Source organism: Squalius cephalus, assembly GCF_949319135.1.
Source record: "Squalius cephalus genome assembly, chromosome: 1".
NCBI lineage: Eukaryota > Metazoa > Chordata > Actinopteri > Cypriniformes > Leuciscidae > Squalius > Squalius cephalus.
The window spans coordinates 7445024-7471632 of record NC_137122.1 but is presented as its reverse complement, the minus strand read 5'-3'; the positions used below and the strand labels follow the sequence as shown (position 1 = coordinate 7471632).

Genomic DNA, 26609 nt, shown 5'->3' with positions numbered 1-26609 from the left:
TGTCCCTTGTCTAGTCATTAGTCTTGTGTGTATTTAGCCCTCATGTTTGCCGTGTGTCGGGGTCTTGTATTGCTGTTGTAACCACGTAGTAAGTTCTTGTTCCTGAGTTTGTTTTTGCCATGCCTCGCCATGTTTTTGTTTCTATGTCTGTTTCTGATTTTCATTAAACTGCATTTGGGTTCTACTTAAACTTGCTTCCAGTGGACCTCTTATTACATAATACAAGACCCAAACTATGAACCCAGCAGTTGAGCTCCTTCGTCTTCGTCAGGACAACCGGACCGTAGAGGATTATGTCAAGGACTTTTGCGAACTCTGTCACAAGGTAGATTTTAATGATGTAGCACTCAAGGACATTTTTAGACATGGTTTAGACGAACCTTTGCGCTGTGGACTGCCTGGGGGAAAAATTCATTTCTCACTTGAACAATACATGGATTATGCTCTATTATTGAGCGGTTCCTCATTTACTGTGGGTTTTGAGGAGAAGCCCCACAAATCCACAGTATCCGCCTTGCCTGAGTCTCTCCACGCCTTGCCTGAGTCTCTCCACGCCTTGCCTGAGTCTCTCCACGCCTTGCCTGAGTCTCTCCACGCCTTGCCTGAGTCTCTCCACGCCTTGCCTGAGTCTCTCCACGCCTTGCCTGAGTCTCTCCACGCCTTGCCTGAGTCTCTCCACGCCTTGCCTGAGTCTCTCCACGCCTTGCCTGAGTCTCTCCACGCCTTGCCTGAATCTCTTCACGTCATGTCTGCCAAGCCTGAATCTCTTCACGTCATGTCTGCCAAGCCTGAGTCTCTTCACGTCATGTCTGCCAAGCCTGGGTCTCTTCACGTCATGTCTGCCAAGCCTGAATCTCTTCTTGTCATGCCTGCCATGTCTGGGTCTCTTCACGCCACGTCGGCCGCCGAGCCTGTGTCTCCTGACAAGATGGCCGCCGCCGAGCCTGAACCTGAGCCCTCAGTTATGGCTACACTAACAATTATGGCCACAGCCATATGGTGTGTGTGGTCGGTGCACACATTTGAAGTTCACGTCACGTCTGCCGAGCCAGAGCCTGTTCACGTCACGTCTGCCGAGCCAGAGCCTGTTCACGTCACGTCTGCCGAGCCAGAGCCTGTTCACGTCACGTCTGCCGAGCCAGAGCCTGTTCACGTCACGTCTGCCGAGCCAGCGCCTGATCTCGCCACGTCTGCCCAGCCAGCGCCTGATCTCGCCACGTCTGCCCAGCCAGCGCCTGATCTCGCCACGTCTGCCCAGCCAGCGCCTGATCTCGCCACGTCTGCCCAGCCAGCGCCTGATCTCGCCACGTCTGCCCAGTCAGCGCCTGATCTCGCCACGTCTGCCCAGCCAGCGCCTGATCTCGCCACGTCTGCCCAGTCTGAGCCTGATCTCGCCACGTCTGCCCAGTCTGAGCCAGTCCTATACCCCCTGGCTCTCCCCAAGAAAATTTTGGGAGGGGGTAATAGGATCATGGATAGGACCATGGAGGCGGCAACGCCATGGTCTCCCACACATCCAGATCCGCCCTGGCCACCGGAGCTGTCTGGTCCACCCTGGCCACCGGAGCTGTCTGGTCCACCCTGGCCACCGGAGATGTCTGGTCCACCCTGGCCACCGGAGATGTCTGGTCCACCCTGGCCACCGGAGATGTCTGGTCCACCCTGGCCACCTGAACTGTCAGGTCCGCCCTGGCAGCCGGAGCTGTCTGGTCCGCCCAAGCTTCGTCACGGCCCTGGTCCGCCCAAGCTTCGTCACGGCCCTGGTCCGCCCAAGCTTCGTCACGGCCCTGGTCCGCCCAAGCTTCGTCACGGCCCTGGTCCGCCCAAGCTTCGTCACGGCCCAGGCCCGCCCAAGCTTCGTCACGGCCCAGGCCCGCCCACGTCTCGTCACGACCCAGGTCCGTCCACGTCATGCCACGTCCCTAGCCCTGTCCCCCTGCACGGGCCTGGCCCACCATCCCTCCCCCAAGACCGCCTCCGCTCCACCACCCACCTGGACTTTATGTGTTGCTGGGCGTCGGGAGACGCCCTTAGAGGGGGGGATTCTGTCACGGTTTTGGTCTGGTTTTGTTCTTGTCATGTTTGCTTCCTTGTCTGTCATGTGATCCCTTGTAGTCATGTGATCCTGCCATGTGTCTTGTCATGAGTTTATTGTCTGATTGTTTGATCATTGTTCACAGGTGTCCCTTGTCTAGTCATTAGTCTTGTGTGTATTTAGCCCTCATGTTTGCCGTGTGTCGGGGTCTTGTATTGCTGTTGTAACCACGTAGTAAGTTCTTGTTCCTGAGTTTGTTTTTGCCATGCCTCGCCATGTTTTTGTTTCTATGTCTGTTTCTGATTTTCATTAAACTGCATTTGGGTTCTACTTAAACTTGCTTCCAGTGGACCTCTTATTACATATAGAAATCTTTCAACATCACAGTTTTACTAATTAAAAAAAAAACATGCTGAAAATGAACCGAACACAACATTATAGAAACTACTAAAATGTCCTTTATCGTTTTGCTTTCAAATCTCCCATGTATCTTCTTTTCTCTTCAATGTTATTCTATCATTTTAATTCTCAGGAAACGGTGAGCGCGTCTTGAAGGATCTGAGAGTCATTGTCTTCCCCTCCGAATGTGTTTTTGCCTTGTATTGGCTCATTTTACTAATGCATGCTTACTGTAAGTATCTTTTCAAAAAAAAAAAAAAATATATATTATCAGGAGTTCAAGCGTGTAGAACTGAAACCCAATTGTAAATGCTAAAATTTCCAAGGATCAGCATTCTCCCCTAAAAGTGATCAGGCTGACCAAACCGTAAGTCATAGAGACTTGAAACTTTTAGGGCTGGTAGTTCTCACAGCATCTACAACGTCACCAAGGCTCGCCCCGATCGGCCTGATGGTGGCGCTACAGTGATAAAACGTAGCCTATACGTAATGGATCATAACTCCAAACTGTTTTATGTTTTCAACTGTTTTCAAACAGAATTATGCATATAGCGTAAACACAAAACACACTAATTTTGCATATAACATGGGAACTGAAGATCGAATTTGTATTGATTTTGCAGAGACACATTTATGTGGCCAAGTGTAAATGGAACCGTTTTAACAAATCGGATAGCTTTCCAGTCAGTAAAAATGCATGAAGTGGTGTAAATAGGCCTTTAGTGTGAGTTAAGATTTTTTTTTTTTTATATATATATATAATCTAAAGAAACCTTTTCCACTATAATGAACCTTTAAACAATGGAAATATTCCTTGGATGTTAAAGTTTCTTCACTGGAGCTTCAATAACAGTAAATTACCTGTATTTTTAAGAGTGTATCCTAATATGACAGTGAACAGGGCTGGTGGTTCACTGGTTTATTTGCCAGTATCCATAATGCTAATTTGTAACAGATGCAGACAGTTATTGAAATGAAGGAGGTTCAATGCTGGTAAAATGAGACAAACATTCACATACTCCTTACAGAGACTGATTTACTTCCTGTGATTCTGATTTTCCCTTAATTATTAACATTTTAAACAACTTTCTCTCTCTAATGTCTCCTGTCATATAGGGAAGGTTGTTACAACTAAGTAAGTTCAGATTTGTATTCAATACAGCTCTCATGTAGGCCTATATGTTTGTATATACAGTACATTCAGCTGTGTATATCAATGTTAAATCTGTAATTGTCTTTGCTGATACAGATTTACACACAATCGAAGGAACTCACATCAAAGACACAGCCGTCAACTCATGGTAATACATTCATTATGTGTGATATAAACTGATCTGCAAGGTTTGTCATCCTCACAGTTCAGATGTGTAGTTGCCAAATAACAATGTCTTGTTTTAAACACAGAACCAGCAGAGACTCGAGAAATGAAGGATCTGTCAGCGCCTGATTCTGCTGTTTGACACACAGTAATTGACCTATGGCTAAGCCACACCCCCAAACGCGATGAGCCAATCACAGTGTGCATAGCTAACCCAATACACTCGGACATTCTCTGCTTCCACCTTCATTGAAATGCATTGCAGTTAGTCAGTTTTCATTTGTTTTTATGTTTTTTCTTGTCATTTTTGCTTTTAAACAGTGTGTGTGTGTGTGTGTGTGTGTGTGTGTGTGTGTGTGTGTGTGTGTGTGTGTGTGTGTGATTTTGGTTGGGTGACAGTTGTAGGTTACAGTTTGACAAGAGTTTACAGTTTGACAAAAGCACAATGTTGTGTTTTACACAAATATAAGTAGGCTAAACACTTTGCAGTTTTAATGATGTCCTGTATGAACAAAATGAGTATGTTTTTATGTTTCCACTGTTCGATCGCGCCCGCGCCTCTCTCTCTGACACACACACACACACACACACACACACACATTCCAGCATTGCAATCTTGACATCGCAGCCTGTTCATTATGCTGCGTTCACACCAAACACGAATAGAGTGTGAAATTTGCGTGTATCGCGTCTAGTTCGACACTTGAAGATTTTAAATCCATTCGCGCGTCCAAATCGAATAGGACGCGCGTATAAAGCGAGCGTTTGAAGCGAAATAGCACCAAACTATAACGTTTACACTGTGAACTGTAAATCTTTGTCTGGAGCTGAAGCTTATCGACCTTCTCAACAATAAAATTATGAATATATAACCCTCCAATGCATAGGTAAGGCCCATTTGGTGACTTCGAGATGATATACAGTGCCCTCCACAATTATTGAACCCCCTGGTAAATATGATCAAAATTGGCTGTAAAAAATAAATCTGCATCGATTATCCTTGTGATCTTTCATTCAAAAAATGTGCAAAATTCTAACCTTTCATTGAAGTAAAAGAATTGAAAGTGGGGGGAAATCACATTATGAAATAAATGTTTTTCTCCAAAACATGTTGGCCACAATTATTGAAACCCCTAGAATTTTTTACGAGTAAAATATCTCTGAAGTATATTCCCATTAATATTTACCTTTTTTAGTACACCAGGGTGACTAGGAACATGAAACTGTCCAGCTATGACTTCGTGTTTCACAGGAGTTTAAATATGAGGAAACACAAAGGCCAAATCCCCTTAATCATCCAATACAATGAGTAAAACCACAGAATACAGTTCTGATGCGTAGCAAAAGATTGTTGAGCATCACAAAATAGAAAGTGGCTGTAAGACAATAGCTAAAGAATTGAAAATCCCCATTTTGACCATCAGGGCAATAATTAAGAAGTTATAACCAACTAAAGATGTTATGAATCTGCCAGGAAAAGGACGTGTGTCTATACTGTCTTAATGCACGGTGAGGAGGATAGTTTGAGTGGCCAAAGACTCTCCAAGGATCACAGATGGAGAATTGCAGAGATTAGTTGAGTCTTAGGGTCAGAAAGCCTAAAAAAAAAATTATCAAACAACCCCTACATCCCCACATGTTGTTTGGGAGGGTTTAAAAAAAAAACTCCTCGCTCATCCAAAAACAAATTCCAGCAAATTTAATTGTCAGACACGACTGGAACTTCAAACGGCACAGGGTTCTGTGGTCAGATGAGACTAAAACAGAGCTTTTTGGCAGCAAACACACTAGATGGGTTTGGTGAACACAAGGATAAAAAGTACCCCATGTGTACAATTTAATATACCATTGGATCTTTAATGTTGTGGGCATATTTTTCTGCTGGAGGTCCTGGACTTCTTGTTCAGATACATGGCATTGTGGATTCTATCAAATATCAACAGATAAAAAATCAAAACCTGACGCCTTCTGCTAGAAATCTTATAATGGGCCGTGGTTGGATCTTCCATCAGGACAACGATCCAAAACAAACATCAAAATCAAAACAAAAATTTGTTGTGGAGCACAAAATGAAGCTTCTGCCATGACCGTCTCAGTCCCCTGACCTGATGAGTGGGCTGAACTGAAGAGGAGAAGCACCAACATGGATCTGGGAATCTGAAGGATCTGGAGAGATTCTGTGTGGAAGAATGGTCTCTGATCTCTTGTCAGTTATTCTCCAAACTCATCAGGCATTATAGGAGAAGACTCAGAGCTGTTATCTTGGCAAAAGGAGATTGCAAAAAGTATTTAATGAAAGGGTTTCAATAATTGTGGCCAACGTGTTTTGGAGAAAAACATTTATTTCATAATGTGATTTTCCCCCCACTTTCAATTCTTTTACTTCAATGAAAGGTTAGAATTTTGCACATTTTTTGAATGAAAGATCACAAGGATAATCGATGCAGATTTATTTTTTACAGCCAATTTTGATCATATTTACCAGGGGGTTCAATAATTGTGGAGGGCACTGTATAATCTTTCTGTCTCCAAAAATCATCAATTGCCTCCTGTGAAATGTCTCCTACTGTGACAGCTGCCATAGCGCCTGTTACCGAATGTTGACTGTTTGTCCGAGTGAGTGGAGGGGGCGTGGCTTAGCCATAGGTCAATTGAGACATGGACTCTTCCACATTTCTCCTGCACTCTGATGCTCTCTCCGTCTGTAAAAACCAACTAAACCAGAATAAAGACTTCAAAATGTGTTGCATTATGTTGCAAATTGCTTGGACAATTTGTTGAATCATTTCAAAAGTTAATCATGGCAGTATTAAGCTTGTTATCATTGTTGTTTTCATAAACAGTCAGATTTCGGTACAGCGCTTTTGTCAATGTGTTGTGTTCTAAAACATGTGAATATGCATCTTTGAGTATTTATTAAATATAAGGGAGTTGAAGATGTTTTGTAAATGTTTTGTGGCTATTGCATCAGTATTAGGCATCAGCTTTAATGCACAGACTATTTTTAACTGAAAATGGATCTGTTTGTCTTTATTTTGATAATGTCTCAAGGTACTGTATGTAGTCATACACTGAAGGTGCAGAACTGGCTGTGCCAAATATATTTTTGTAATGTTTACAAACCAGTTTGTAAAAACATACAAATCCTTTTGTAAAGTGTCTGAATTTAGTCTATGTGTGTGTGAGTGCTGTCAGATAATAATACATGTTCAGAGAATGCTTTCTTTTGTCTTCAAGCTCGTCAAATATGAAAAAGAAAAAGAAAAAAAAAACCTTTCTGCTTGAAAAGTGTTCAGTTGTGCAGTTTTTCTGGTCGATTTCATACGAACCACTAGTTTTTTCAGTAGACTGTTTCTATTATTTTGCTGGTTACTGCTCATATAGAAGATTGTCTTTTAGTTTCATCAAATTCATCTGTTGTCATCTAACAGTAATATACAATGCAGATTTATTAACCTCAATCAATCTTATATAAGCCCCAATGGAAAAACATTAAAATCATTAATAGACGAACATCACCTCTGCCCTCTTTGGTTCATATAGTTAAGTTGTTAAAAGTTGATTATTTCTTCACATGCTGAGGGAGAAATGACTTCCGACACTTACTCTGTGTGTCATCAATGTTCACTGTATAACTTGTCTTATTTTAATCTGAGAAAGTCATACATACAGTACATCATTGTCATTTGGACTGTTATTCAAACTCAGGGGATTTCTCTATCATCCAAAGCCATTTTTACTGAGTCAGAAAGTTAGTGATTCTTAATATTTAAAGAATGTTTTCTGCCAAAATTACGAGAACATTCATCAAATACACTGATAAAAATGATTATGTTGTTAAGTTAATAGTTCTATGAATAAGTAAATTATATATTAGTGCTCAATTCAAGCATGTAGAAATGAATGTGTAAATAACAACATTATAAAATTAAGTAAAGCCTACTCGACTTTTCTGGTACTGGTGTTGTCATCAAGCACTGGGGCATACATAATTAATAAGGCTGCTTTTTTTTTTTTTTTTTTTTTTGCTGTATTTAGTGTATCAGCAGTTTAGGTTGTTACATCCGGAGGTAATTTAGAGATTTTGGGTTAGTTAGTTAAAGTTAGTTAGTTAAAATAAAGATATTTTGAAGAATGTCGTAAACCAAACCGTTGATGGACCCCATTGACTTCAGTCCATTGATTGTCTGGTTACCAACATTCTTCAAAATATCTCCTTTTGTGTTCAACAGAAGGAAGAAATCATAAATGTAGCTCTCCTGAAGTTATTAACCCTCCATTTTATTTATTTATTCATTTATTATTTTCACAAGTAATATCTGTGAAAGTAATGCAATTATTAACCTGGGATAAACTGTAATTTCACTGTGAAACTGTTAACAGTGTGTTGAATATATCAATCACAAGTTTTGATGCATCGAGTTTAAGAGCAACACAACTTTTGAATTTGCTAACATTACCCTGAAAAAAATGTGTAGAAATTACTTTAAAAACATTTTTTTTTTTTCATTCGGAAATGACTACCGGTAATTACTTGTACATTTCACAAGTAATTACAAAAGAAACAGCTAAACAAAGGACTTTCTGCATTGACACAAGGCTTGCTGTCTTCCATATCTTTAATAATATTTTATTTTTAATATTTGTCATGTCTGTGTGCTGCCCTGTGTGTGTAATAAGCAGTGTGTGTGTGTGTGTGTGTGTGTGTGTAATAAGCAGAGTGTACATGCATTGTGGAGCCACCTACAGGCGCACATTACTAACACACTCTTTAAATAACAAAAATAATACTGTGCCATTGACTTTAGAGCAGGTTTCAGTTGGTCAATGGCTCTATTTTTAGTTCCTCCCCACATTGAAACATTGTGATGTCCCAGATCCGGCCCACATCTGGGCCACAAGCAGGCCATAGCAATGCCACATGTCAGAAGAGAGCAAATAAGCCACATTTGGACCTTATCTGAGCCACAAAACCTCTTTATTTTAATTTATTTTTACTGTTGGTACCATTTTAGGATGCCAAATTACTTATTCTGACTTGTGTTGGTGAGAAAAGAGAGACTGTGGAGTGCTACCCAAATTACATTTAAAAAAAAATGGTGTTTAACAGGTGTCAATTAACTTAGCATTCACAAAAAAAAAAACAATCAAACAACCTAAATTAACCCTTTTTTTTTTAAAACATATGCTTGTTTCTTCTATTGATTTTTCACATGCTGGTTCAGTTCACACACACAAACGGCTTCCTCACAGTACATACGTCATCATCCCAGTAGCCATCTGTTGCAAGAAAGAAAAAAATGTTGTTTTTATCATTTTTATATTATGAAAAACTAAATAATGTTTGTTTGTGAACATTACAAGCACTTACTTGAATATTTCAGCTCAAGGCAGTGCTCATTGTACCCGTCATCATCGGGCTCGTCAGGCGACCAGTATTCAAAGTTCATTTTGGTTCCATCACTCCAGAGCCAAACTCCCTCCTGTGAACAGAAGAGAAAAAAGACATTGTGTTTATGTCCACAGCTTATATAGCTTCATTTTATCTTTATTCGTCTAAAAGATGATTCCTCATGAACCCTAACCCCATCTCCACGTTAAAAATGTCAGAAATCTAAACAGAAATTATTTCACAAACAGGGTGTCAGTGAAGCATATGTGAAGAATATTTAAGACAGGGCTAAATTGCTCAATTAACTCTATCAGCCATCTATTTTACATCAAGTTTCACAATCGTTTCACTCGAGTATGGCATAATCATGGTGAGTGGCGCCCATCTCAAGGCCCTAAACTAACTATTCAAAACATTTTAAAAGCACATCTATCTTTATGCATTTTGAAAAAAAAAAGTTTTAATGTAAATATAACTGTAAATGCCCACACAGTAACATCCCCAGTGTTAAATCATCTCTACTCAGAGCACATATGGTCCCACTCTACACAGTCTTAAGCCGTATTCGGACAGCAAATGTTTCTCATGGGGTTGTGAGGTATTTTCAACATTTACAGGGGTAAGTCAGTGATTTTATTGCCTTGGAATCCAGAATGTCAGTGTTTTTCTCCCATCATCCGCGTAAAAATCCCCGGCTGAATTACCTACTGTTTATTGACAAACGTTAAGGTCACGTGAGGATTTAATTGCCGTCCGAATCCATATCTCTGAGTTTACAAGAAGAGATCATTTCAAAATTCACTGTTTAAATAATTTATTGACCACTGCATAACACCATAACTGCTGCACTTCACATATTTGCATGCTGTAACGGAACAGCTGCGGTGATGAAATGCTGGCTGTATGTATACTGGCCTAATCCTCCGGTCAGAGAAGACGCAGCAACTTCTTTCCTTTAGATGAATTTATTGGTCTTTTACAACTCTACAGGGCACTGTAATATGTGTATGTGTGGTTTGTGATGCCTGCAGAAAATAACAACAGTAAAACAATATTAATACTAATTAAAGTTCAGTGGCATCAATGGTAATAATGATAAAATAACATGAATTACAACAGATATGAACAGTGTGTAATACTGCAAATCGCCACTAGGGGTCAGTGTAGGATCATTAAACAACACCACAGCTTCGCGCCACGGGTAGGTCACGTGACCAAGCTAAACTGAAAAAAAACCGTCAACTACCGATCTGTAATTTGACACATTAACGTCAAAATAATAACGACCTCAATAAACAAAGCTACACAGCTAAATAAACAGTAGAATAAGGAAATAAAATGTGAGGTAATTAACTACATGTCGGGCCGTCTGTTTCACGGGGGTCAGCAACACATGCTAAATAGGAAGTTAACAAATAAACATATTACCCCGGTAATATTAATAGATCGCGCCACATTCAAATATATAAACAACATCTACTCATCATGTAACTTACATCATCACCGACGCACACTGTTGTACAAAGTAATAATGAAGACCACGGACTGTCGGTGGAAGGCCAACTATTGACTACACAGGAAAATTTTCCCGAACACACTGCGCATGCTCAAACAGTCCCTAAGACTCTGTATGAAGCAGCTTGCTGTGACGTGACCTCCTCACAGCAGGGAATTCACAACAGCCGCCCCCACATTCATGTATGAATGTGTAGAAGAAGTACAAGTCCCTGCTGTTGTTAAAGGTCCCTGTTGCACACGTGGTCCTCTGGCATTTTGGGAAGAGGTACTAACTTGGTAACTGGACGAGTGTAAACTGCCCCCTTGATTTTGACATCCGCTGAACGAACTGTCCCATCTCCACTGGGATGAAGTTTAATGACCTTTCCTATGGGCCAAAGTGCCCTAGGAAGCTGGGAATCTACTACCATAACCACTTGGTCTGCAGTGAGGGCAACAGTAGGGGTCCTCCACTTATGGCGGCGCTGAAGGTCAGGAAGGTACTGGTGGGTGAATTGGCTCCAGAACCGGTCTGCCAGGATTTGGCTATGTCTCCAACGGCGGTGGCCTAGAAGATCACTGGAACCATATGCAGCCTGTGGAAGCGATGCGTCGTGCCGCCCCATCAGCAGCAAGTTAGGCGTTATAGGATCGGGGTCAGCCAGGTCGGAAGAGGAGTATCCCAAAGGCTTTGAATTAAGTATGCCCTCTACTTCCACAAGGACAGTCGCCAATACCTCCTCTGATACGACTTGATCCCGCAACACAACTTGGAGGGAAGCTTTCATTGACCTTACTTCCCTCTCCCACGCGCCACCGAAATGGGGTGAAAGAGGAGGATTGAATTTGAATGTTATGCTTTGGTCGGCCAACTGTTGCTTCAATGTGGGATCGAGATCTTCCAGTGATTCTTTGAGCTCTCTGTCTCCCCCCCGGAAGTTGGTACCTCGGTCACATAAGATCTCGTATGGCTTGCCTCGTCTTGAGATGAATCGGCGCAAGGCCAGTAAGAACGAGTCTGTGTCCATGTGTGGCAACAGATCCAGGTGGACACATCTTGAAGTAAGACATTTAAATATAATGCCCCACCGTTTCTCGTGCCTTCTTCCGATTTTCACTGTATAAGGCCCAAAACAGTCGACTCCGGTGGACCAGAACGGGGGTTTGTTGATCCGGAGCCGTGCAGCAGGCAGATTGGCCATCATTGGTGTTACTGGGTTGCTCCGCCACAAACAGCATTCTGCACAGTGTTTCTGGTGTTTCTTAATTACCTGTCGACCACGTAAGATCCAGTAATTTCTCCGGATCTCAGCAAAAGTTATCTCAGTACCAGCGTGGTGCAGACGGTTGTCGTAATCCTTCACCAACAGCTGTGTGATCGGATGCTCAGGGCTGATGACAACAGGGTGAAGACTGCCTTCAATCAGATTCTCTGCTTTGCGTAGTCGACCACCAACCCGAATGAGGCCTAATGCTTGGTCGTAGTCAGGGCTTAGAGCACTTAAACCGCTGCCTGAATGGACTGGTTTGCCCTGTTTAAGTGCCTTTAATTCTTCCGGGAAACTATCGGATTGTATCCTTCTTAGCAGAGTAGTCTCCATCTCAATACGGTCGACGGCAGACATAGCTGGAGCAGCCGCCCCATGAAGGAACTGATATGTAGCCTGCAGTAGTTCAGTCCATGTATCATACTTAGCAGGATCGGGCTCATCACTGCTGATAGTAGACATGTGGCCACAGAAGGTTTGAGCTCTCAACTCATCTGGTTCCTCTATGTGCACTGAGGGGTTCACTGGCCAGTGATCTGAGGACTGATACAAGAATGAAGGCCCCTGACTCCAACAGTTTGGCTGGGACAATTCAAGGAGAGTCTTCCCGCGAGTGATATCATCAGCGGGGTTCAAGTCCGTGTTAATGTATCTCCATGACCCGGGCTTGGTAAGATCAAGTATCTCAGTAACTCTTGTACCAACGAATACTTTGTACTGGTTGGACTCTGACTGTATCCAGCTCAGTACGGTTGTTGAATCTGACCACAGCACTACGGATTGGATGGACAAAGTCAGTTCGGTCTGGAGCACTTTGGCCAGCTGGGCTCCAGTGAGTGCAGCACATAATTCCAGTCGCGGCATCGTCTGTTGTCGTTTGGGTGCAACCCGCGACCTGGCCATAATGAATGACACAGTGATGCGTCCCTCTGGATCCTCCACTCGCAGGTAGGCGACTGATCCGTACGCCTTCTCTGAGGCATCACAAAAAATGTGAATCTGCCTCACTGATGAATCATTGTCAGCAGCTTCTGGAACATAACAACGGGGAAGAACTATGTTCTGCAATTGAGGGAGCTCACCTTCCCAGGCCTGCCACACTGGAAGTAACTCATCTGCAATAGGCTCGTCCCACTGTCTTTCTGTAGCCCACAAAGCCTGAACCAGGACTTTAGCACGGGTAGTGAAGGGGATTATGTATCCGAGCGGGTCGTATTGTGAGGCAAGTACCCTATATACATTTCTTATGGTGGGCTGTTTAGGCGTCACAGGCTGACATTTATAACCCAGTGTGTCTGTCATGCAATGCCAAACCAGGCAGAGAGTGGACTCCCTCGGGTCATCTCCTTCAGCGGTTAGCCAGAGCTCAGATGTTGTTGATCGTGCCTCAGTTGGGAGGTGAGAGATTACCTCTGTCCTGTTGGATGCCCACTGCCTTATTTCAAATCCACCCTTCGCTAGGAGGGCTCTCAAGCGGTCGAGAAGATCCTTTGCCTGCTGTGGCGTGCGGAGCGATTTCAGGCAGTTATCCACATAGAATGAGGTAATTACCGTCTCCAGCAGGTCTTCGTTGCCGCTCTGGTGATCACGAACGTGATGCTGCACAGCGTATATAGCGCAGCACTGACTGCAAACCGTGCCAAATGGCAGGACACGCCACTCATAGATATCAGGTGACCTGTCTCTCTCCATGTCGCGCCAGAGGAAGCGGAGGAGTGGGCAGTCCTCAGGAAGGAGTCTGATCTGATGGAACATTGCCCGTATGTCTCCGCTGATAGCGACGGCATGTTCTCGAAACCTGAGCAGAACTCCTAATAGTGACGGTCCAAGGGAAGGCCCTGGTAGCAGGTCATCATTCAGAGCACTCTCCTGGTAACGAAAGGAGCAGTTAAATACCACCCTTGCCTTTCCGTTATGATGTACTAAGTGGTGTGGAATGTACCAGGATTCGGCAGAGCGACTGGCCTCCTCACTGGTGATCCGCTCAGCATATCCCGCCTCCACTAGCTTGTGTATTTCCTGGTTGTAAACTTTAGCAAACTCAGGATTGGTAGATAGACGGCGTTCTGTAGAGCGAAGGAGGGGCATCACAGCAACAGGTGATACGCAGGGCAGAGCTACTTTCCTCTTCCGAAGGAGGGGCGTTGCGTATCTTAAGACACCATCCACTATTACAGTGGTGCTCTTCTCATCAATGCTCTTTCCTTGCTAATTTGTCACCTGGACATGACTGCTCAGCCAGCTGGAGTTCGGTTGCAGTGAAAGCTTGATTGATGGAGTGATAAGTGCGTGGTTTTGTGTCAGCGGACACCTCAAATGACACTGCCATTCCCTGGAGCTGCAATACATCCTGTCTGATGGTCTTCAATTTGAGTGACTCCACTTCCCCGCTCAACCCAAGGTGTTTGACCGCAGCAGCCAGAATCACAGTGCGCTCAGAGCCGTCATCCAACACTGCATGTGTTTTTAGTGTTCTCTTGCCATGACGGAGCAGCACTGGTACCACTTTTAACATGACACGCCCTGAGTGGCTGGCGTGATCCAGATACACTGCATTTGTTGGGGTACTGACAGTGAGGATGTTTAGCTGCGGGTCTTGGGCCACAACTTCATGAAGTATCAGCAGGTGTTGTTTGTTGCACATGGAGCAGAGTTTCTTTAGGGTGCAGCTCTCTGGAGAGTGTCCACGCCCACATCTCCAACATTTTCCTTTGTCCTTTATCCAGGTGGCTTTCTCTTCAGTAGTAATTCTTTCGAACTCTGCACAGCCATTGAGGTAATGATCCTGGGTGGTCCTACAATACGGACAATAGGGCTTAAAACGCTCCCTCCCTTTGTTTGTGGGCTGATCTTTCTTTGAACCCAACTGGAGGTTGGTCCGTTGTCGCTGTGGAGAGGTCTGCTGATGTTTGACTGTTGTAGAGTCACTGCTGAAGTAAACAGAGGCTGGTTTGACCCACTGTGATTTACTTGCTTTATTCTCTCTCAGTGTGATACGATCAGATACGGGATCAGATGTGTTGGATTCTGCTGCACGTCGAGACACCTGGAGCACCTGAACCTTCATATCCAGCCATTCAGCGAGGTCGGGTAAGGTGTATGTCTGGTCGCTCCCACTGCGGATGATGCCTCTTTTAATACAGAATTCAGCAAAGCTATCCCTGTAGTTACCAGGCAACTTACCAAGGAGGGTGTCTACGTGGGAGCCGCACTGCAGTTCAGACTGAGCAGGACCGTCCATGCGACTTAGCATCCCCACCAGAGTGTTTACAGCTGAAGAAAAATCTTCGAAAGCCTTTACGTCGCCAGGTTTCACAGGAGGAGAGCTCAATATGGTCTTTAATTCTCCCTGTACCAACTGTCTTGGCTGCCCATATCGATGCTGCAGAGCGTCCATTGCACTGAAGTATGGTGTGGGGTCATGTATGTATCTCTTTGCCATTTGGTAGGCGCTAGGCAGTTTGAGATGATCAAGTAATACTTGGTATTTATAATCTTCAGTCAAATGTCGGTGTGGACCAAGTAAACTATCCAGTCCCCTTTTCAGCATGATGAAATCACTCTCCCTTCCAGAACTGAAGAGAGGCAGTTTGGGCTTTGGAATACCATATGAGGCTGCAATAGCCATTTCTGTCATGGTGAGTGTTGCAGGATTGTTGTAGGGAGAAATGTATCCTGGTGCTGTAGGTGAGGCAGCCCTTTGAGTAAGCTGTGGGTAGTGTGCAGCTGAATGAAGTCCAGACTGGTATGGCTGTGATTGAACTTCAGGGAGATATCTGGTCTGTGGAAGTGAATAGGCTGCTCCTAGATCAGTAGGTGGCTGATAAGGAGGGATAGAACGGGATGGTGTTATTATCTCTGGTTGTTTGAGTGAAGCAGGTTGAAATCCAAGCTGTGGTCCAGGTTGAGGAGTGATCTGATGCTGGACATATCGAGGATAAGTCTGCTGTTGTACAGTTGTGAGTAAGGGCTGAGGTACACCTTGAGACTGTGTAGGTGCGTATGTCCGCAGGGCTGCATGCTGGTTTGGCAGATACACTGTTGAGGGTGTCTGTTGAGCTGGTTGGTGCCCTGACTGGACGTGCTGACCTGCATGCTGGACGGGCAGAAAAGGTGAATATGTTCGCTGAGTAAGCGGGGTGTGGTGAGCAGACTGAACTGCAGGCAGTTGTGGAAACTCTGGCACTGGTCCAGTTAGGGTAGCTGAATAGCGATTAGACTCACTGAGGTCTAGTGGTTGTGCTGCTACCTGGACGGATGGCTGCAGAGCTCTGGTAGCCTGAGTTGTTGAGCTGAGCTCTCCCTACTGTATGGGCTGTGCTGTAAGTGGGTAAGGTTCACTGTTGTCTAAGAGCTGACAATAACCTTCATTAGCTGATTTCCAAATCATCCGATGATCCATGAGGGGTGATACTCTGGGCCATATCTCTTCACCGTGGTGAATATGAGGAAGGCTCGAGCTCCGGAGAGGATATGATAATTTGGATGGATGCTGTTGAGTGTGAACTTTACATTTAACACTGTCCATGGCTGACTGTAGTTGTTTCATCTGCCTAGTTATGTCTTTCATGCGGGCTTCCATCCCTTCCAGCATGAGATCTTCTGACCCAGTGTGCAGAATATGGTCTGGAGGCTCTTCCTCTTGCGCTTCTATCATTTGATGTGTGGCATCACGTCTATGCAAATTGCCAGGGTTATCAATGACAAAGTCGCGAAGGTGCCTGGGGAGTTGGTGAGACCGGCTTGGGCGGGACACAACTGAAGGTTGTTCATCTGTTTGGTTGCTGGAAGTTGCCATGGCGCAGTTATACACACAATCCGGCTCGAAGGACCACTTGTAACGGAACAGCTGCGGTGATGAAATGCTGGCTGTATGTATACTGGCCTAATCCTCCGGTCAGAGAAGACGCAGCAACTTCTTTCCTTTAGATGAATTTATTGGTCTTTTACAACTCTACAGGGCACTGTAATATGTGTATGTGTGGTTTGTGATGCCTGCAGAAAATAACAACAGTAAAACAATATTAATACTAATTAAAGTTCAGTGGCATCAATGGTAATAATGATAAAATAACATGAATTACAACAGATATGAACAGTGTGTAATACTGCAAATCGCCACTAGGGGTCAGTGTAGGATCATTAAACAACACCACAGCTTCGCGCCACGGGTAGGTCACGTGACCAAGCTAAACTGAAAAAAAAACGTCAACTACCGATCTGTAATTTGACACATTAACGTCAAAATAATAACGACCTCAATAAACAAAGCTACACAGCTAAATAAACAGTAGAATAAGGAAATAAAATGTGAGGTAATTAACTACATGTCGGGCCATCTGTTTCACGGGGGTCAGCAACACATGCTAAATAGGAAGTTAACAAATAAACATATTACCCCGGTAATATTAATAGATCGCGCCACATTCAAATATATAAACAACATCTACTCATCATGTAACTTACATCATCACCGACGCACACTGTTGTACAAAGTAATAATGAAGACCACGGACTGTCGGTGGAAGGCCAACTATTGACTACACAGGAAAATTTTCCCGAACACACTGCGCATGCTCAAACAGTCCCTCGGACTCTGTATGAAGCAGCTTGCTGTGACGTGACCTCCTCACAGCAGGGAATTCACAACACATGCGTTTTAAAGATGTACACTTTTTTTACCAAAAGGCTGGGAAGTATTTACAAGAACATAATTTCATCACCGCTCCACCTCAGCGACAATAGGAAAAAAAAAACGTAAACTTTGGGCCGTTACAGCAATACAATTTTAAAATGTATACATAAAAAATATAAACCAAGCAGCTTTATTTACCTCATGTAAACAAGAGGCTGCATTAACTTATTTCTGCTAATTTCCATATTTTAAAAATGTCATCCATCATGTTGAGATAAAAATGGTTTAAAAACCATTTAAAGCGTGTCTAGCTTCCAATTTTGAAAGAGATTTAAATAATCACATAATAAATAGGACATTATTTTTATATCTTTAAATTAAATATGAATATATCCGATTATTCCAAGCATATGACATTTTATGGCGCCTATTATGCCCCTTTTCACAAGATGTAAAATAAGTCTCTGATGTCCCCAGATTGTGTATGTTAAGTTTTAGCTCAAAATACCCAACGGATAATTTTTTACAGCATGTTTCAAATGTCATTTTTTTGGGGCTCAGAAAAATGCGCTGTTTTAGTGTGTATCCCTTTAAATGCAAATTACCTGCTGCTGCCGGCCCAGGGGGCGGAGCCTCACGAGCTCACGCTCAGAGCCAGGACAATCTCATCTGATAATATCAAAACAGAAACTCTCAGTAGCGGTGTTCATTTCGACTCGGACAATAATGCCCACAGAGGCAGAGAATATATGCTGTATGGAATAGAATAGAATAGAATAAGGGCATTTATATAGCACTTTCATATGTACTACTGTACACCCAAAGCGCTTTACAATCATATCAAGGGATCTTTCCTCAACCACCAACAGTGTGCAGCATCCACTTGGATGGAGATAGAACAGGTATAGTTTAGTTTAATTACGGTTATTTGTCATCTGCTTTTATCCACTATTAATACAAGCCTGCTGTAGTAGACCCCATCCGAATGATGACCAAAATATACAGATGAGTTCAATTAAGTTTATTGTACATCACACAAAAGATGAAGCCTTAGTTTTACTCCAGAGAATCACTGTAAGAGCCGACTAAACACAGTATAAGAAGTGCGCATTAAAGTCTTATCCATAAACTCTCTCTCTCTCCCTTTCATTATCAACAACATACACAGCGAAGTACACAAAACACTCGTTACAACTAACAGTGAACAAATATAAACACACCTTTTCAGTGGGTGCTAAATAAACTGGTAAACCTTATATCCGTAAAATGTCTTCATAAAGTGCATGCTCTCACTTTCATTTCTGCCGTGGTCAGTAACGTTAGTCCTGTCGCTCTGGAGACCGTAAAGCTGGATCACAAACATTACTGATCCATCCTCGAGTAACAACGAATGTAAATGAAGACTGCTATGTTCATTCTTACATCCAACAACAAAACACCTCAATCGCTTAGGAGACATTCTTGTCTACAGCGGCTCAAGCGTCGAACAATGGCGGACTCTGTGTCCAGCTCACTCAGGGCGGGTCTATGCTCAAACTGCAGTGTCAATCAACAGTCGTGGGAGGGGCCTGTGCAAAGTGACGTCACATTGCCCCGAATCTGAGAACAGTTTGTTCTGAGACAGTGCTCATGATTTATGGAGATTTTAAAAAAAGCACTTGGTGGATTTTTATCATTATAGGGTGATTGTGTACACACACTGCCAACACACATTTATGTTCAAACACCATGTAAAAGTGAATTTTGCATAATAGGTGCCCTTTAAAGCAGACAATCATGTGACCACATGAGCAGTGCGTTCCTGGGTTTGTGGATCACAAAACTCCTCCAAATCATCATCTGAATGCATGAGTTTCATCACTGAGGTGACATGCAAATTCATTTTTACAGATGTCACTTAAGACATTAAATCTCTGAAGATCTCAGCAGAGGAGGATTAAACAACTCCACAAACAGCATTACCAGCTTCACTTATTACTAACCAGACTGACTTTATTTATTTGTTTGTTTTTATTGCAACAGTGTACAAACATGTTTGGTCACCATTATGGTGATACATGTTTGCTTTAGTTTGCAGTTTGACTCTTTGCTTTTTAAGTTACTTGTTGGTTTTAGTAGCAATGAAATTCAAATGCGGATGTCTTTCCCCATAATTCAATAAAAAAATTAAAAATCTAAATTTAGAATGTCTGATCTGTGGCAAGTAAGTATTGTCAGAGAAAATACTCTATTAATAAACAAATAACATTATCTGGTCACTATTACTAATAGGATTAGTGACTTATTCTACTTCAAGATGGTGAAAACTTTATCACCTGATTGTTTTTGTTTCTGGCAACAAATGATGTTTTAGTAAACGCTATAACAAAGACCACAGACTCACATGAAAAGCCAAGAGTCAAACTGCCCAACTAGCAAACACTGATCACCATCATGAGAAGAACTTCTGCTGACGTCTGACAGAAATAAAGTCAGTCTGGTTATTAATAGTCTGGTTTATATAAATAGAACAACCGGCTGAATGTACATTATTCCTTACTTAGCAGTGATGACTTAACACTGGGGATTTTGCTGTGCAGTAGCACAAAAAGCATAATCAAAATAATATTTGCATACTTCAACAGCATCATGACCTCCGATCCAGGCACGAACTGCGCTCGGAGCTGTAGAACCAAACAACCTCTGTATAAAAGTGTACTCCTCTACGCTGTGTGCAGAAGCAAGGTTCCCATCCAAGTCCAAACAAAAATTCTGTAGAGACATGATCAAAAATGTATAGCTTTAAATTAATATTCCAAAATCTGTGACATGCCTTTAATTGACATTGAAATAATTTGTACTCATGTACTTTATTTTTTGCCTTATTCTGTCTTTAGAGGCGAGACTACTTTTCTATAAAAGGTTCTTGTTATATGGTACATATAGATTAGATATAACTTCACATATATTACGTTTACAATATATTTAGTGATCCTCTCATGACAACATGAAATGTGTTGTGTCTGTATTCTTATCACAGTGATGTATGTCCGCCCCCAGAACTCCACTGTAATTTATTTACTGTGGACATATTTTTGTTTTTAAACTGAGAAACAAGTTGAAATTATTTTCCTGCAATAATTAACAGGTGTCACAGATGTTTCCAGAGCTTAAGTTGTATTTAACCAAGAATTTACTTATATGATTTTTATGTCAAATTACAAGCTGAATGTATCATACCTCTGCATCAATCCACGTGCTACGTTCATTGAAAAACTTGAAGCATCTGCATCCATAGGCAGACCACCCGTTCATACACACTGTTAAATGGAAGTTTTTTTTAAAAAAATTTTAATTTTTTTTGTTCATCATTAATGACCATTTATGCAATTAAATGACTTTCATTTAAAGGTACACTATAGGTACAACATTTCTAATCCCTCAGTTCCCCCCATCTCTAAAAAAATCAGAGCCCATGTTAGTTCTTGTTGTTTTACGTTCTCTGTCTTATTCTCTTTTCTCCAGCAGACTCTCCTCCATTCACCGTTTGATTAAATCAGGAGATTTATCTGCTCCATCATTTCTTGTTTGTTGTGACAACTCACCCTGCCACTAACTAACCACTAACTTACTTCTGCCACTAACTAACCTCTGCCACTAACTAACCACTAACTTACTTCTGCCACTAACTAACCTCTGCCACTAACTAACCACTAACTTACTTCTGCCACTAACTAACCTCTGCCACTAACTAACCACTAACTTACTTCTGCCACTAACTAACCTCTGCCACTAACTAACCACTAACTTACTTCTGCCACTAACTAACCTCTGCCACTAACTAACCACTACCTAACCTCTGCCACTAACTAACCACTAACTTACTTCTGCCACTAACTAACCTCTGCCACTAACTAACCACTAACTTACTTCTGCCACTAACTAACCTCTGCCACTAACTAACCACTAACTTACTTCTGCCACTAACTAACCTCTGCCACTAACTAACCACTAACTTACTTCTGCCACTAACTAACCTCTGCCACTAACTAACCACTAACTTACTTCTGCCACTAACTAACCTCTGCCACTAACTAACCACTACCTAACCTCTGCCACTAACTAACCTCTGCCACTAAATAACCACTACCTAACCTCTGCCACTAAGTAACCTCTGCCACTGACATGAATGAAGAATGGTGACATGGTTCATATACCGCAATGCATTCTGGGTGCATCTTACAAAACTCATCAGTGGCTCCCAAAATGCATTGCGTCATAAAGCATGTCACCGTCATTGAGATTCATGTGCTGATTCTTGAATGTTGAGTGTGTCTCAATGAAAAATATTTGAAATGTATAGTTATTTTTTAAAGGTCCCATGACATGCTACTTTTTGTAGGCTTTAATATAGGCCTTAGTGGTCCCTAGTACTGTATCTGAAATCTCTTTCCAAAAATTCAGCCTCGGTGCAGAATTATAGCCACTACAAGCCAGTCCCAGAATGAGCTTCCTTCAGACAGGCTGTTTCGGTGTCTGTAGCCTTAAATGATAATGAGGAGGAGAAAGGCGGCGCAAGGTGGAGGGTGGGTGTGGCCTTGACCATCTTGCGCAACGGTACCGTGCACGTTTGTTTATGTTGGATATATTGCAATGGCACGAAGACACGCAGTCGTTCAAGCATTTCAGTTTGACCCAGAATCTGATCCAGATGGAGAAGCAACGGATGAAGAAGTTGCAACTCAGCGGCTCCAGCAGGACGTTTCCGAATGGTTAGTTTAAAATATTATGTCTGGATACGGTACTTTATTCGGATGGTTTACAGTTATTATCATGTAGCTAACGCTAACCTACTGTTGCCTTTTCATGAGAGATCTGTAACGTCTGTATTTATCTTATTACAATTACATCAAGCTCTGCGATCTTGAAATGCGGATATCGCGCGCCATATAACCAACAGGAAAACGGTTATCCAAATAACAAAGAAGTGTACAACACTCGTGTTGCCGTTACAGTGTGTGTAACTTGATGCTGTCTACCTTTACATTAGCGCAAGTAACTGCATAGCTAATGTGACAGCCACATTCTACGTGTAAGAAGCTAGGTAACCATAAACAGTAAAGCAACACACTTATATATCATTTGTTGACTTACTTGTCCGAGGTGTGTAGCTGTGTGTACCCTTCGGTGTTCATTTGTACATCCAATTATTGAGCAATTATTATGCTTCGCTCGCTCAAAAGCCATGATATCTCTCGTGGACAAACTAAAATCGCGCGCGTTCTACTTCCTAGCTCATTTTCTCATGGGCGAGAAATATTCTCTGGGCGGGCAAAGCAGAGACAGGGGAGGTAACATTTCTCCTATAACGTTAAAGGAGGAGATTCAAGATCAGCCTAATCGAGCTTCCATGTTCTCAAAGGCAGAGAAAAATAGCAAAAGCTCGATTTACAGTGATAAAAATTTCTAGAAACTTTGGGAACATATATACAGGCTAGGGGAACTCATATTAATGTCATGGGACCTTTAATATACAGATTTTTTTATTTTATTTAAATACTGTTGAACGTCATTCTGTTGAAATATTAATATAATCAATTATATGAAAATTATAACACATATGAAGGTCTAGAAGAGATCACCTGATCAGAGCACTACATGATGATTTTATAGTTATCATCATCATCAAGTAGTGGACATCATCTGATCACATTTTCTCTTATTCTTCCTGCCATAGCACACAGTTCCAGCAGCCATTAATACAACAAGCCTCAAACTACCCAACTAAAGCAAACACTGATCACCATAATGGTGACATCAAACTTTGGGGGGAAAAACACGCATTGATAATCATATGGAGAGATCACTGTGAGATCAACGTGTTGACTGGGTAAGGTGGATTAATGCAAAGGTTTTGGACTTTTGGACTGTACTTTACACACACACTAACAAGAGAAGTAGAAACTAGAGAAACCTTACCGCGACAACGTTCATTTCCAATAGGCTTCGTTTCCACTTAAAAAGAAAGAAATACTACATTATTAAAACAGAACTGCTAGTAGCAGCAGCAGTAGTAGTAGTACTGATACTACTACTACTACTACTACTACCAATTATAATGATATACTACGGATTATTACATACATTTGTTGATGTTTTTGTTGTCAAAATAATAATAATTAAAATACATTTATAACAATCTATAACTTTAGCTGAAATAATTGTATAAATGTTGTTTTATTGTCTTACTGTTATGATAATAATTAAGAAACAAACTTTATTTTAGTGCACATACAACCATTCTGATAAGTCATTACAGAGTCCCAGGTGTGCTATAGTTCATGTTAAAATAACAGTTATGATGTGAAACGTGGAAAAATGCTCTTACCTGAAACACTCAAAGCTACGAGAAGACCGAGAGACAGGTAGACAGTCCAGACCGCCATTGCTTCTCAAAGACTACTGAACTCTGCATGGAATTTAAAACAGAATTATACATAAATAATTATTACAAAGGTTAAATGGTTCAATTATGCATTTTCATGACACAAACCAGTTCAGTTGGTTAATGTGAATGTCTGGATATTGTGTTGTGCAGCCCTGGGTTATCTTTATATACTGGAGGAGAGTTAGTTTATCAGCACCTGCTCATGTTCTCACATCCTGTTCAAACACTGTATTTCTATAGTTTGTACTTGACCCATTTCTACACAGTAAGGGTACGTTTACACGACAGGTTTTTCCTTTGAGTTTTCTGCTTGTAGACGACACCATTGTCAAAATGATCTCCATTCATACGAATCCATGAAAACGACAATAAACCCTATATTCTGCTGCCAGGCCATAGATGGCGATGAAACACTATATAGACTGAACACGTAATACGCATGTGCATGACGTCATTGTCTGCAGAGATTCACATTTTTGTTTTCAAAAGCTTGCACTTTGAAACCCGTTTAAAAAAAAAAAAAAAAGAAGTTTTCTGCCACCCAAAATGCCGTTGTCGTGTAAATGAATGACCAAAATGCATTAAAAGTTTAACGTTTTTAGTTGAAAATGGTGTCGTGTAAACAGCCCCTAAAATCCCCAGTGTACAATCAACACAACTCGGATCACTTATGGTCCAACTCTACAGTGTTAAATAGGGGTGCAACGGATCAAAAAACTCATAGTTCGGATCGTTTCTCGGATCAAAGTCACGGATCGGATCATTTTTCGGATCAGCAAAAAAACTTTTTTTTTTTGGTTTATTAACACTTTTAAATTATTAAATTAAAATATATAAAATCAACTTAAAGTGCACAAGGCATAATATCTTCTTTTTAACATAATTAATGAAAAACAACTTAAAGTGCAACATAAAAAGGCATATCTCCTTCCTTTAAACATGGACCAATGCTTGATGTGTTTCCACTGTCATATAGGGCTGTCAAAATTGCTCAAAAATGACGTTCGAATATTCCCTCTAAAAAAACACATATATTCGAACTATTCGAACATCTGGTTGCGCATTTTGTCAATGACGTGCATTACGTCAATAACAGGACAAATGAATACAAAGAGACATAACTACTTGTATAGGTAGTTTATTTAAGTTTAAACATATTTGACAACGTATTATCTACACAAAAACAAGAAATCAACTAATGGCCAAGACCACAGACCTCACTCTCGCTCGCTCACTCACTCGCACTCGCAGGCACTCTTTCTCTCTCTCCTCACCCTCGAGCTGCGTTCACACCAAACGTGAATAGAGCGTCTGGTGCGAGTGATTTCAATGTTAAGTCAATGTAAAGACGCGTGTCTGGAGATCTTGGGGCGCGAATGAGGCGTCACGCTCTCTGCGGTTCATAACGGTTTAAATGAACAACAAATATAAGCAAATGTTGAGTGGTTTTTTTTTTCATAAATTAATCCGCGGATCACGTGTGTGCCGAACCGAAGATACTGATCCGAACAGATCACGGATCAATGATGATCCGTTGCACCACTAGTGTTAAAGTTACAGAGATAATTAGGTGAATAATTAAGTGATGAATGAAACATTAGTGATGAACACCTGCTGTTAACAAGCAGAATCACTGAAGAAAAGAGAAACACAACAACTACAACTGACTTCAGACACAGTCTTTAGCCCTATCTCAGGCGTCCTCAACTCTGGACCTTGAGATCTACTTTCCTGCAGAGTTTTGCTCCAACCCTAATCAAACACACCTGAACAAGCTAATCAAGGTCATCATGATTACTACAACACAGATACACAGCAAAATCCCCAGTGGTAAACCAACACTGCTCAGAGTACATAGTATTGTTCCAGTCTACAGAGTGTTACAAGTGCTATAATCTGGTCCCCGGTGCTTCTACCAACCCAGAAAACATGAAAAGTGACCCAGTAACTTGTTTTGGTAACTTAAGTAACTTAATCTGCATGTTTCCACCTACCGAGCCGCCATTACAGTGTAACCAGTTCTAACACAAAGGCAAATGTTTGAGCAAAGCAAGCAAACTGTTCCATCGTTGCTGCACAAATGAGCACTGAACACTATTGGACCAGAAGCTGTCTTATAAAGACCTCAGGGAACTGTGTCAACTTGTGTAAAAGTTACACATGACTGTACGTGCAACTGCAAGTGATGAGATGAATCAATGTATCTCCACAACAACTAAATGTTTCCACTATCCATTCAGAAAAGTCCATGTGCATCTAAGAGTTAACCGTCTGTAAGGCTGCACTCACTGCTGGTTATTCATGAGATTGTGGATCTACAAACACAAATAGATAGAGTGCTATAAAATTGCACTTGAAAGTGTATTTTGGATGGATTTTCTTTTTTCACCAGTCCGAGCTGAAAAGCCTAAAAGCACAACATCTCAGGTTTGACAGGTTCTCACAAATGTGACAGCTTTGTGTAAACAGAATGTGATAAAGAGAACATGAACAGTTGCTGGAATCAACATTACCTTGAATATGTCAGAGTCACCTTGAATGAACGGAGGATTGTTGCTGTCTGTACAAACTATAACCTGTTATAGTGAACGCATGAATAAATCATTCACATTCACCTCATCTAAAGTGTAAACTATTC

At 41.8% G+C, this 26609-nt stretch overlaps 2 protein-coding genes across 3 annotated transcripts in view; one reads left to right on the top strand and one right to left on the bottom strand.

Annotated features, from left to right (window-relative positions):
- Nucleotides 1–3862, top strand: part of LOC307166693 (uncharacterized protein) — a gene marked incomplete at its 3' end in the record, with an annotated part of 34664 nt that extends 30802 nt beyond the window's left edge. The window contains exons 15-18 of the mRNA XM_079885206.1: nucleotides 2568–2666; nucleotides 3551–3569; nucleotides 3684–3735; nucleotides 3839–3862. Of these exons, the coding sequence (XP_079741332.1) occupies nucleotides 2568–2666; nucleotides 3551–3569; nucleotides 3684–3735; nucleotides 3839–3862 (194 nt within the window). The remainder of the gene's footprint in view (nucleotides 1–2567; nucleotides 2667–3550; nucleotides 3570–3683; nucleotides 3736–3838) is intronic.
- Nucleotides 3863–6117: 2255 nt separating this feature from the next.
- On the bottom strand, nucleotides 6118–26032 carry LOC307156596 (galactose-specific lectin nattectin-like). 2 transcript variants are annotated; one of them, XM_079868060.1, is made up of 7 exons: nucleotides 25966–26032; nucleotides 23912–23992; nucleotides 23503–23538; nucleotides 20764–20843; nucleotides 20161–20295; nucleotides 9124–9235; nucleotides 6118–9032 (listed from the first exon to the last, which is right to left on the bottom strand). In XM_079868060.1, exons 2-7 carry the CDS (start codon nucleotides 23967–23969, stop codon nucleotides 8974–8976), a joined length of 480 nt encoding a protein of 159 aa, XP_079724186.1. In that variant the 5' UTR covers nucleotides 23970–23992; nucleotides 25966–26032; the 3' UTR covers nucleotides 6118–8973. The 2 variants fall into 2 exon arrangements, with proteins under 2 accessions (XP_079724186.1, XP_079724185.1); XM_079868059.1 differs by lacking the exon at nucleotides 25966–26032 and adding an exon at nucleotides 24077–24109.
- Nucleotides 26033–26609: the final 577 nt, after the last annotated feature.

Bases quoted from the DNA above. Each gene is read 5' to 3' on its own strand.
- LOC307156596 (XM_079868060.1), bottom strand. From the start codon at position 23,969: ATGGCGGTCTGGACTGTCTACCTGTCTCTCGGTCTTCTCGTAGCTTTG. The intron at 20,296-20,763 runs GTATGATACATT...ATGTCTCTACAG, and splicing joins GCACGTGGATTGATGCAGAG to AATTTTTGTTTGGACTTGGA. The intron at 9,236-20,160 runs GTATGCAAATAT...TTCTGTTCACAG, and splicing joins GAGGTCATGATGCTGTTGAA to GAGGGAGTTTGGCTCTGGAG.